Genomic DNA, 12,270 nt, shown 5'->3' on the forward strand with positions numbered 1-12,270 from the left:
AAAGAGCCAGAGCTGAACACTGTCCAGTGATGTACATTGCATGGGGTTTGATTTTGAACTGTGAGACCACCGATACTTCATCAATATTTTAAGCTTTGTTTACAGAGGTCTGTTGGCAATAAGTTTAGACTACTGTTCCTCCAGAAGTACAGCGACAGTACATGTCATGTACAGTATACATGCAAGCATTGCTCAGTTGAGAGTCTATTGTTTGGGGTAAACTTTAAAATTGGTTATTGTTGTGGACTTATTGGCTTTTATGAATTTATTGTAGAGGCAGGACAGTGTATAGAGTTATGCATCAGGGACAGAGGTTTGTCCACATCGAGGATTACAGCCTTTGTAAAAGGGGGGCATGCAAACTAAGCACTAGTCCACGGGCAGTGCAGCACCCCATGGTGACTGTTTTTGCACAGATGTAGGAGTACATATGAGTGTTAACAGCCCTGGTAGGTGTAAATATACAGAAAAAGCAATACTGGGTTCATGTATACAATTTTGATGGATATTTTTTATATAACCTGAACCTCCCTTTGGGCAACATTAAGTGGCTGAATTAAGTAATAAAATCAGGAAAACAACATTTTTTAATAACAACACTGTACAAAAAACAACCCGCCTGGAGCTGTTAAAAGCCCACTCACACTTTTCCACTCTTTTCCATGTGTTATTTTTCTCTCTGCTGGCACTGTTCCTGTCAGAGGATGTGTATGTTTCTATGCTGTGTATGTACGCACTGTACAGCAACACGCTTTCAAACACTACTCACCCATGTTTACTGTCATCATCAGGAAGTGGTCCTGTTGAACTCGAGCACAGAGCTCAACTTCTCTCAGCAGGCGAAGATTTCATCCTGAGAGGCAAAAAAAACCCACAAAAACAACACAGGTTCAGCATCCAAGAACTGTGACATTTTCCTTCAGCTTGGTGCATGTAATAATTCTGATTGTACCAAAACAAAGCCAAAACAGGAAGCAGGTGGTCCCAACACAAAGCCATTTTTCCAATATTAGTGTCACCGCTTCTGTTATTTACTTAATCTTTATTTAACCAGGTTGCTCTCCTGAGATTGACACGTCCTTCTTGTGACAGCTCCTGGCAGACAAATAACAACATGACAGCCAAGTGCTGCATTTGAAGCAACTCATTTTATCCGAATCCTTTCAATGCCCTGTTGTCTCTTTAGTGGCACTTTGTGATACAAAAAGCCAGCAGCAGCGGAGGAACTCTTCAGTGTTTGATGATGGAGGAGCCGCGTGCACTTGAGAGCCCACAGTGCAGCAGCGATGAAGGCGTGGGTGTTTGCCTGAACGCCTGCCTCAGGTAAAGACGATGTACTTCAAAGACAAAGCTGAAGCCATTTTTATGCATTTAGTTTTGGCTGTCACATCCTGTAATGAGGTGATACAGTACTGAGTCTTATACCTCTGACAGATTTACTCCACCGATCATTGGAGAAAATTCTGCTTTTTTGAGTCACCCTCTTACAAAACTAAATCCAACATTGTATGTGTACCATTATTTATACCATAATTTCATACTGCAGGCTAGTAAAATCATTTCCTAAATATCATAGATACATCAGGCACCACATACTACGCTTCACATGCACACATTTGCATTTCTCTGAATGCAGGCTTAGCAAAAAAAAAAAAAAAAAAAGAGAGAACAGGAACTACAGAAAGAGCTGTAGTACTGAATTTGAAGAACTTCAAAGATTTGTTGTTGTTTTGAGCTTAGATGCTAATCAAAGGGGAAGCTGTAGGTTTCAGAAAAACCAAACAGGTCTTTTCTGTATAACCTCAGTCTGAATTAAAGACCAAGCTTATATCAAGTAAGCCCACTTATATTTAGCAGGACAGGAAGCGGTACCACCTGGCTCCAAGAACCCCGGAAGTCAAATAAACACCACATTCAAAAAAATCATAATTAGTTGCTAATAGATTATATGCACACTAACATATTTGTTTGCCTATTGCACTGCATGTAAATACAGCTCTTGAAAGAATAAAAAAAACACAACAGCCCTGCTAGCGTAGTGGTTAGTGCGCCTCATGTATGGAGGTTACAGTCCTTCAAGCTGGCGGACCGAGTTCGGATCCAACCTGTGGCCTTTCACGCACGTCTACATAAAAGCTCAAAATGCCCCCCCAAAAAAAAGAGTTGAAAAAATAAAAACAACAACAACATAAGTTCATCTCTATAAATGAGGACAAGCAGCAAAAGGAAATCTGTCACTTCATGAGTCAAAAAAAGTCCCAATGTTCAATGGCATATGACGTTTAATCAGTGGTTTCACAACATTTCAGCTCTAGTGATGTTGCCAACATTTAGTATCAGCAGTTTTTCTTAAAAAAAATAAAAAAAGCTTTCACTCTGAGGTACGACATTTTTTATACATTTAGAAAACACTTCTTTCAGGATTCATTGAAAAAGTCCCATTCAAATGTGGTTCGGTTAAAATAGGAATTGCCTGCAGGTCTTGCAGGGAAAAGTATAATAAAAGGGAATAAAATTTAAAACATTATGTGTAGACTACGGTATATAAATAAAGAAATAAGGGAATATAAACGTGTACAGCACATTGAGTTTGTAGAACCTTCAACAAACAAACAAACAAACAAACAAAATCTTTAGAAAAAAAGACTAAAGGGCCTCCTGGGAGATTCAACATTCCCAAGATAATGTCTGTCTGTCTTTCTTAAAGCATCATTTGCTTGTTGTCATGCTCTCTCAAGTGTCTCCAGTTGCATGTTCTTTAGTGTTCTCAAAGCCTGAACACTGTGTACGCTTTGTGTCCCTAACATGGAGTACAGACACTCTAGCCTCTCTGCAGGGACACAAATACTTTCTGTGTGTGTGTGTGCGTGTGTGTGTGTCAGCCAGAAAACTTTTCATAAAAGCAATAAAAGCCGGCCACTGGAGCAATTTACAGCCTGAGGGGCAGAGTCACAGGGTGCCAGAGGAGTTCGAACATGGGGAACAGGCTGTGTAGCGCTGTCAGAGGCACAAATCCTAATGGCTGATGGACGGGAGAGCTAAAAACATCAGAGTCTGGGGAGAAATGTTTTAGTGGTGACGACTTTCTGAAAGCAGGGTGCTCCAAATACATCACAAAATAAGCAATACATGTGGGTGAGGTAACATTAACCCCCCAAAAGATTCCCCAAAGCTGATACACCTTTGATAGACGATAGAAAAAGAGTGAATTGAAGAGGGATGGTGTTTGTTCCAGAAATCTCGGCGTTGGCTGTGCTGCTGACCACACATGAAAGAGATGATGAGCAGCCGCAAGACAGGTGGTCTGCAAACACAGCGACACTCTCTTGTTGCTACAGACACACACACACACACACACACACACGCACACACACACACACACACGCACAGACAAACAGAACAGCCCCTGTCCTGCGCCAGCGAGTAGCCAGATGGCCCATCTGCTTTGCCCCTCCGCCAAGCAGGGCGCCGGGCTACTGGTGCCCACAGATCGGCAGCCCAGTTCTCGGCACGCTCCTTGGCAGGCTGGTGACGTGACAGCCCCGCCGGTTGAAGATCAAATGTTACTCGCCCGAGCGTTCTTCTTCTTGCTCTCCGAGAAAGCGGCTGCCTCTTCTGCTAGATCGTGAGACAGACCTACAAGTGCCGCACACATCCAGACGTTCTTGTCTCCGTCGAATATGGATGATATCACCGCTTCGAGCCAATGTCTCACTAGCAGAGGCCTCGTCTTTGTCACAGCGTGAGGGCTGTGCTGGGATGACAGGAGAAGTTAATTAAAACGAGCGCAACGGAGGATGGGATTCGACGAGGGTTTTCAGAGAGTTGTGCGAGCCAGACAAAGCAGAGTCGGGATCTTCGACGCACAAACTGAACATTTTTTTTATTTTCATTGGAATGACTGAACAAGATTCACGGCCAAGGATATGCAGGCAAGCACGTACATGCATGCGCAAGTAGAATACACTTTCAGCTCTGTTACATCACTCTCTAAGCAAGCAAACAGAGCGATGCTGGCTGTCGGTCTCTCAGGGAAACCCCCCCCACCCCCACCCCCACCCCTCCAGTGGAAGGTCTACTCTCCTGCTGCATGGTGGCCTGAGCGAGCAATATGACCTCATAAATGACATCACTCTGGGAGTCCCAAACACATGACCATCTGAGGTCAAATTCTATCTTTGAAACAACACAGATTGTCTGTAACAGCCTTCAAATGCCAAACTACACCATCCATACAGAGAATCACAGATATCAGGAGGTAGAAAAGGCAAGTTCTATTTAAGAAGTTTTAGCAATGAAGACTTGTACTGGCCTTTTTTTTTTAATTATTATTATTTTATTTTTTTTAAATCATGAAACAGGTTTTTAATCTGATTGGTTTAAAGAAATATCTGCAAATACAGGGACATCACGGTTGCTTCAACTCCAAGACTTGAAAGAAGCTTCAAAGGACTAGTGTTTAAATCTGTTTGGTAACACTCGTTTCCCTTTCTAGCTCAGAGCAAGAGGAAACGATTTATGCCACTCTCATGTCTGTGCAGTAAACAGGAAGTTGACGCCTTCAGCCAGTTAGCCTAGCTTAGCATTAAGACATGATACAGCTAGCCTGAATTGGCTTAAGGGTAACAAAATGTACCTTTACCAAAACCTCATTGGCTCTACCTATAACTATAAGAAGGCTAAAAGAAGAATTGTTGTTTTCTCAAACTCATGCTGAGTTATAAATGGTGGGCAGATTTTATTTGACATTAAGACACATTCAGGCTAGCTGTTTCTCAGTTTCCAGAATTTATGCTAAGCTAAGCTAACTCGCCGCTTGGTCTTAAATCTTTCTAATGTTTAATGTTTGAGTGGTCGTAATCTTCTCTTCTAGCACTTGGCAGGTGTGTTTCCCAAAGTGTCAGACTTTTCATAGGCTTGAGAGGATTTGATAAAGAACGTTTTGTAGGGCTCTCTGTACCTCAGATTTTGTTGTAGCAGACAGTGGTATGAATATGAGAAGGAACTGGAAACTTCCTTTCAAATTCCCCACAGTAGAAACCAGTCTGAATTCATTTTTGTGTATGAGAAAACCCGGTTTAAAGAAGGTTCATCTGGGCAGCGATGTTTGCACTGTATTACCTCTTCATTACTGTGACAGAACTTAAAGCAGACTGGATTTTCACTATAATGGATAACATAATTCAGGCAGTTTGCAGGGGTCTGCTTATTGATTTTCATGTCGAAATAGTTAATTGGCTGTCAGTAGACGCCAGGAACTGTAGACTTAATACATACAAAACATCTAAAATGAAAAATCTGGGTTTTCAATACGCTTCGCTGAGACAAATGCTTATTAATGAGTCAAACCTACAAAATGACTCTTGGGGTAATTTGATGACCAAAACGTATTGCTGACAGTATAGGTTTTAAATGCCGTATCCAACAACAAACCTGCAGTACTGATGAGATCACATATAAATCATCACATGCTGGTGTCATAAAAGGACAGTTAGTAATACCCTGTAGACTGTCTGATATGCAGTGAAGACAGGAAATGAAGGGTGACTGAGCCTCAAATACTTGGGCGACTTTCTTCTTCTTCTTTTTTTTTTCTTCAAAAAAAAAAGGTCAGTGTTGGGGTGTCCTGTCCCCTTAACTCTTGCCAAAACTGCTGAATGGAGCAAATGAGTCATGAGCATTGATGAAGGCGGATTCTGGGAAAGCAGACAATAAGTATGTCCTCCTGCACACTGAGTGAGCCAAGGGACGCACTTGAGGATTTCTGGATGGTGGTAGGAGTGCGTGGGCAGGAAAATGTCACTCCATGTGGGGCTGCAGCGCTCGTTTATCATAGCATTATCTCCCCTCGCTTTGTCTCACAGGAGTGATGGCTGAGAAGAAATCCAAGGTTTACAAAAAGACACGACTAAACAGCTTTCCTGCCAGGCAACAAGAGTTCTTGTATCAAGTAAATCTTTTTTTTTATTTCAAATAAAGACATTTTCCTTTTGATTTGATGCCATTCTTTACATATTTGTATCCCTTGTCTCTTCTGCCAATGTATGCTTAATAAAAGGAATTGCAGGGGAGGTGCCTCAGTATCTTTCTTCCGTACTTTCATTTTAAAAATAACAATAATTCACAAACCAGTTTCCCAGAGTCCAAAGTTAGAACTTCAAAAGGCCTCTTTTTATCCAACCACCTGAATGTACCACTGAACTTTGTTGCGCTTCATCAGGTACAGGTACAACAAGCTACCTTAAGTGTCATCACTGAAATAACAGAGATCCTCCTCTGAATGGGCTACAGTTATGAAATTAGAGCACATATCCAAGCCAAGCTCAATCAGATAAGAACATATATGAATACTGCCAGCTTTGTGTGCCTGTTTTAGAGTCCTTTTGAAATATGAAACATGATCTGCTAACCATCAGCTGTTAGTATCACTTGTGGGAGCATATGGGCATACCTTTGTTAGCATGCTAAACTGGTACCTAAAGCCCCGAGTATACTTTCTTTTAACTACGTGTAAGCTAACGCGTGAGCCTTGCGTATCCTACAGTGATTTGGCGCGTTGGTTGTGCACGTCTTCAGAAATTAACGCTACGTGTCTGTGAGACGCAAAATGCATATTACTATAAGGAGCAGTGAAGGGTTGCATGGTGACGAGGCCAGACATTAAACATCTGAGACACCAGAGAGCCGCTACACTAATTGTGGAAACTTTTGAAGAAAAATTTATAGGTCAAGTCTGAAACTACCCGCACTATGACGTGTCATTGCCGTCGCTTAGCAACAAACATGCGTGCAGAAAGCTGCTTGTGCAGGTAATCTCTACTCCGGTGTTTTTTACGCGGTTTGATTCATGTGGTGTGAACACGTGGTTCAAATGGAAGCATATACTGTATATGAGCCTTTAGTGTGAACTCACTGAGCTGCCAGCATGGCTGTAGTGTTTTGTAGAGTAGGTTACAATATTCAAAATCATGATGTAAAAAGATGCTATTTTATAATTATGTCTTCAAAAATGCAAAAAAAAAAAGGTGAAAGGTGAAAAATGCTAATGTAATTTCTAAGAGAGAAATGTATTCAAAGAGATTTATTCAAATCTAAAAAACAAAACAGATAATCTGGATGGATTCAATGGTATCAAATGGGGAAGAAACCAAATTCATGCATTTGAGAAATTGAAAACAATGTAATTCCAAGGATAGGGTTAAGGTTGGGGTATGCTGTGAGGTTGCTTTAATCATGGCCCACACAGGGATATAAATAGTAGAGATGGATGTACCAAGTAAACTCAGTCCGTTGGTACCAATCAGACTCCAGTGTAAGAGGATCCTCCTCAGTGAAAGTGATGGCTCTATTAGCTCAGAGATAAGTAGTTCTGTCTGCCATTATCATCAGCCACATAACACTGGCTAAAAATAGCAAAAAGAAGTGATTCTCCTGCCATCCACCATTTATCCATTACCAGAATCACAAAAAAAAAAAAAAAACATACCATACCCTCCAAGAGGGATCCAAGCACATTGTTAAAGTAAGCTGTCTGTTTCCATTATGCTGTGACGTGCTATTACAAGCACATTCATTCATTGTGTTTCCCCAACCGAAAGCAGCCATGCAAAGATTCAAGCTCAAAGACTTAAACCCCGTTTCACGAGACAGATTGTCAAACAGCATTGGTTCAGGATGAAGAGAGAAACTACTTCTGCCTTGCCACCAAAAGGTTTGTCCATGAGAAGTGTCTCGGTGCTGGGATTTTGATTTTCATGAAAAGTCCAAAAGCACTTTCATGATTTAATTTCAAGCCCCCCCTGTTGATGCCATTTAACATCTTTGTGTAAACTACAAAACCGACATTGGCTTTTTATTCATGTAGTCGCATTTGAATACATCAAATACAATCAGAATCAGAGATGCCTGACTGGTTAAGGTGCTCACTGACTGTTTAGCACAAACTTGTCCTGAGTGTTTTTAATGTCTACCCGGCCGTCCTTGCAGGGCTGCTGATGGCATTGTCCTTACGGTCAGACAAGCCGTGCAGACAAAGCTCAATCAGGACAACTTCCTCTTGATTTCTGGAAGGGGGGGGGGGGGGGGGCTGGACTTTACTGCATTCTCACAGATAAACAAAGGCGACCCAGACTGACTTCGGAAAGCAGTCGGAGATTCCTTCAGTGTCTTAAGTTAATTCTACGGCAGATAAAAGTTTTATTTTCTCCCCTTCTCAAGACACCCCGAGTATAAAAAGCTAATTTATACGTTTCGTGAAGTTAAATTTCATGCACAGTCAGTCTTTTCATTTATGTGTAAACACTGCTGTTGTGGTTACAGTTCTCACTTTCACTACGTCACTGGGTGTGTCACAGTCACACACCTGTATTTGTGTAGCCTCAGTATCGTTACGGCATGCGAGTTGAAGATCTGTCACACTGTTCAGAAAATATTTGATCCTAAACAACGGGTACAGATTTTGTTTTAGTCCTAAGAAAAAATTCCCTCTAGAAATATTCCCAACTTTGGCAAAACCGAGAAGTTAGTCCCCGAGGTTTGATCTCCATTGCTGTCATCAAGTGTCGAAATCAATCTATTTGAAATCACAACAAAAGAAATCTCCAATCATGGTTCACATGATGTGTTTTCATTTAGAGAGACACGACGTCAATCAACCACGAGAACGCACTTGGCAACATTGGCAAGGAAACACTTCTTGAAACAGACAGAAACCTCAAGCAGAACTAGACTCATAGGTGAACATTCATCTGCCAGCCCCATCCAGTACACGTCACCACTCGTTTCTTTGGAAGCACCACTTTGGGAAGTTACTGCTTTACGTCATCAGGGGAGTGTCACAACCAGACAGAGTTGCACACCTGTACATGTGCAACCTCAGAGTTTTTGCACGGCAGGTTGGCTCAAGCTCTCTGTCACATTGTCAAGAAAGCGTTTGAAAACTGTGATCTTTAAGTGCGGGGGGGGGGGGAAATGTCCACAGAGTTTGGCAAAGTGATTCCAGCATTTTCTACAAGTACCAAGCCAAGGGAAAAGTTAAATCTTACAAAATTTTAAGGTTAAGTACATCTGAAAGATTTATTTCCTTCACTATTTATCTGTATTTGTTTCAGATCTTGGGGGTATTATCCTGCAACTACCTTTCTTCAACATATCTCAGTTTCATGTCTTGTCAGATTGGAGTTTTTTTTTTCCTCTTATGACCAGGGTCCTCTCCTCCATCTGGCAAAGTAAAGAGGGCTTGCTTGAGTTTTTTTTTTTTTTTTTAAGAGTGCTTTCTATCTCCCTCAAAGCTCTGATTGATGTGACGAGTGCTGCAGCAGAGACTTTTGCCCTTCTGCTCGTGTCTTCCATCTCTGTATCACTGAGACATAATGGGACATTTCCCATTAAATGATACATCAAAACTTGAAACGGTTTTCGTCCTTGTCCATGCTCCATATCGTAACACATTATTATCTAACAGTTTGAAACTTCAACACATGACTGTGAAAGTTTTGAGCATTTGATGTAGAGATAGGACAGTGGATAGAGAGAGAGAGAGAGAGAGTGGGGAATGACATTCGGGAAAGGAGCCACAGGTAAGGTTAGAACCTGGGGACGCCGCGCCACCAGATCCCCCATGAAGAAGTTTGCCATGTCATTATGGGTTTATGTGCGTTGACTAAAAAAAAGTTATCGGACTCACAATAAACACAACGGGGGAAAAGTATGTCAAATTGGAACGCAAGGGAAAGAAATCCTGATTTAAAATTGCATGAAATGCTCCTGAATCCTACACTTCCCACGATGCAACTGATAAGATTTCATTTTGGTTTGACTCTCCTTAAATGGATTAACTCCCATTCACACAACAAAACAGAAAAACAATAAGAGTTCTGGATCATTTAAACGACACTGTTCTTTGTTGTCTGGCATGCTTCGCACAGGACCATACAGTATCTAATTATGCTGCGTCAAGCTACGGAGGCATGACACTCAATCACACCTAATGACAAAACTTGTTGTGCTTTCTAGTAACCCGGCAACAACCACAACAGGCGTTCAAGTGGAGGCTAAGGCCCTCTTACATGAGTCACAGAGACCTTTCACCTCCAGCCCCTCTGGTCAGTGGGCGTCTGGCGAGTGTTCAGGCTTCTGTGAATTTGAAGGCATGACTTCACACTCGCTGAGGGGACGGAGTGGAGGAGGAGGAGGAGGAGGAGGAAGAGGAAGAGGCCATGTTTGCGCTGATTAAGACACTCAGCAGCTAATGAGTCGCAAAGCAAGCCAGCGTGAAAACTGTCCCATGAGTTGACAGCAGGATATTAAGGAGAGCAAGTGGGTGAACTCTGCTTTCTCGTAAGTGGGCTGCTAGGAAATACTGTCCGCATAATCAAACTTCACTGTACATGACATGTAAGGGTTGTTATAGCGGAAGGGTCTTGTCTCACCCAGTGGGGGGTATAATTCTGTTAAAACAACTCACTTACTGTACATGATTCCACTTATTACACTGATATTTACTGAAGCAAAGAAGAGATAGACAGATTTTAAGTTAGAATGAATTGTTTTGATTTAAAAAGGACTGTATTCCTTGTGTCACTGCGGGTGGCAGTAGTTGGGACTTGGGACGCCGGTTTGTGTCCCAATGGGGACCAAAATCAGGAAAATCGATCCGGTAACTGGAGAGCTGCCTGTTCACTCCCTGAGCACTGCCGAGGTCCCCTTGAGTAAGTCACTTAACCCTCCACCAGCTCACGAGCGCCCACTCACTCTGACATGCCTCCATTAGCGCATGTCCATAGGATCCTGTTTGTGCATGTGTGTGTGTGTGTATTTCAGTATATGCAGTGTTTCCCCTAGGTTTACAGCTTTGGACACACACACACACACACACACACACACACACGCCGACACAAACACATCTTGGTGTTCATGCGTTACCTTTAATGACAGCTGTCCTTCTCTATCGGAAAAGGTTTCCTAAATGACTTCTTTCCCTGATTTCCGACTCTATCCACTATCCTATCCCAACAATAAAGCCCCCCATAAAAATCTAAAAATAAAAAATAAAAAATAAAACCTTTTTTTTTTTTTTTTTTAACTTGACCTTCAAGGCGGGCCGCTCCCCTAATATAATGGTAGGGGAAACACTGGTATATGTGTGTGTGTGTGTGGCATCTCTCAACAACAGAGTGTAAAATGTAATTTCCCCTCGTGGGATTAATAAAGGATACCTTTCTTCTCCAAAAAGAAGTCCCTCACACTCTAAGGTTTGCAGCTGCATCCATGTTAAACTAAGGAGCCCGCTTGGCTGCTTTAACTCAAACGAGCATTGACACTGATAGTGAAATGAGACCGCACTAAACACTGCAGCACCTGATTGACTTTATTCCCTCGTAATTGAAAGTCTTTTGACATTTTATTTAACGGTGGGATAAAATATGGATACAGCAATACATCGTTGTTCTGACATGCGTTTTGATACTTCAATTAAAAGGATATAGCGTTCTGAACCGTTCCCTGGCAATTTGACTTGCTGTGTCACCGCTTCTTGACTCCTCGCCGTGGAGCAAATGAGGGTAATATGAAGTTTATTGTAAGTCGACAGCGGGATGAAAGAAGACGACGACAGCGGGGCAAAGTAGGACAGCAGTAAAATGAACTTCAACTTTGAAGATTTCTCTATCATCCTGATTTTGGCATCTTAAAAGCTCTCGCTCTGTCTGCGCTGGTTGTAAACAGACCCGACGTCAAGGTTGTCGATTCACTTTCCCGCAGAATGACATGATCACAAGAAGTCTGTGTTCAGAGCTGCAGTCAGAAAGTAGTCCTTTCATCATAGCATTGGTCTGTAGGCTTTAGAGAAACAGTAGAGCTTATAAGCCATTACTGACCAATCAGAATCTAGTGTTTTAACACAGCTGTGTCACAATATTTTAGAGTGACAACCTAGACCACTCATGGAAGTAATGAGACACCTTGAAACTCTTCTTTAGATCATGACAAGCAGTGTTGAGGTCTAATCCTCATTAGTCCCATCATAACACCATCACTAAGCCATCTCTCCTGTCTCTGGATGGCCTTTAAACTGTGGGATCCACTCCTGTTATCAGCCAAATGGGTTGTTTTGCTTGAGGCACACCAACCATATCATGTGGGCAGTTTCCACTTGACAGTTTGACTTGCACTTTAAGGCCATTTCAGTGGGGGGGGGGGGGGGGGGGGGGCATTGGGGGCATTGGGGGCACACCAATGTGCTGATAGACTCATCAGTCAGTTTGTTGCTCA

At 42.2% G+C, this 12,270-nt stretch overlaps 1 protein-coding gene across 1 annotated transcript in view; it reads right to left on the reverse strand.

The window, feature by feature from the left end:
- map3k22 (mitogen-activated protein kinase kinase kinase 22) overlaps positions 1 to 12,270 on the reverse strand; it is a 39,206-nt gene that overhangs the window by 25,780 nt on the left and 1,156 nt on the right. The window contains exon 2 of the mRNA XM_020645570.3: positions 770 to 853. Within this exon, the coding sequence (XP_020501226.1) occupies positions 770 to 788 (19 nt within the window). The 5' untranslated portion in view covers positions 789 to 853. The remainder of the gene's footprint in view (positions 1 to 769; positions 854 to 12,270) is intronic.

The sequence above is a fragment of the Labrus bergylta genome, chromosome 20 (assembly GCF_963930695.1).
Source record: "Labrus bergylta chromosome 20, fLabBer1.1, whole genome shotgun sequence".
NCBI lineage: Eukaryota > Metazoa > Chordata > Actinopteri > Labriformes > Labridae > Labrus > Labrus bergylta.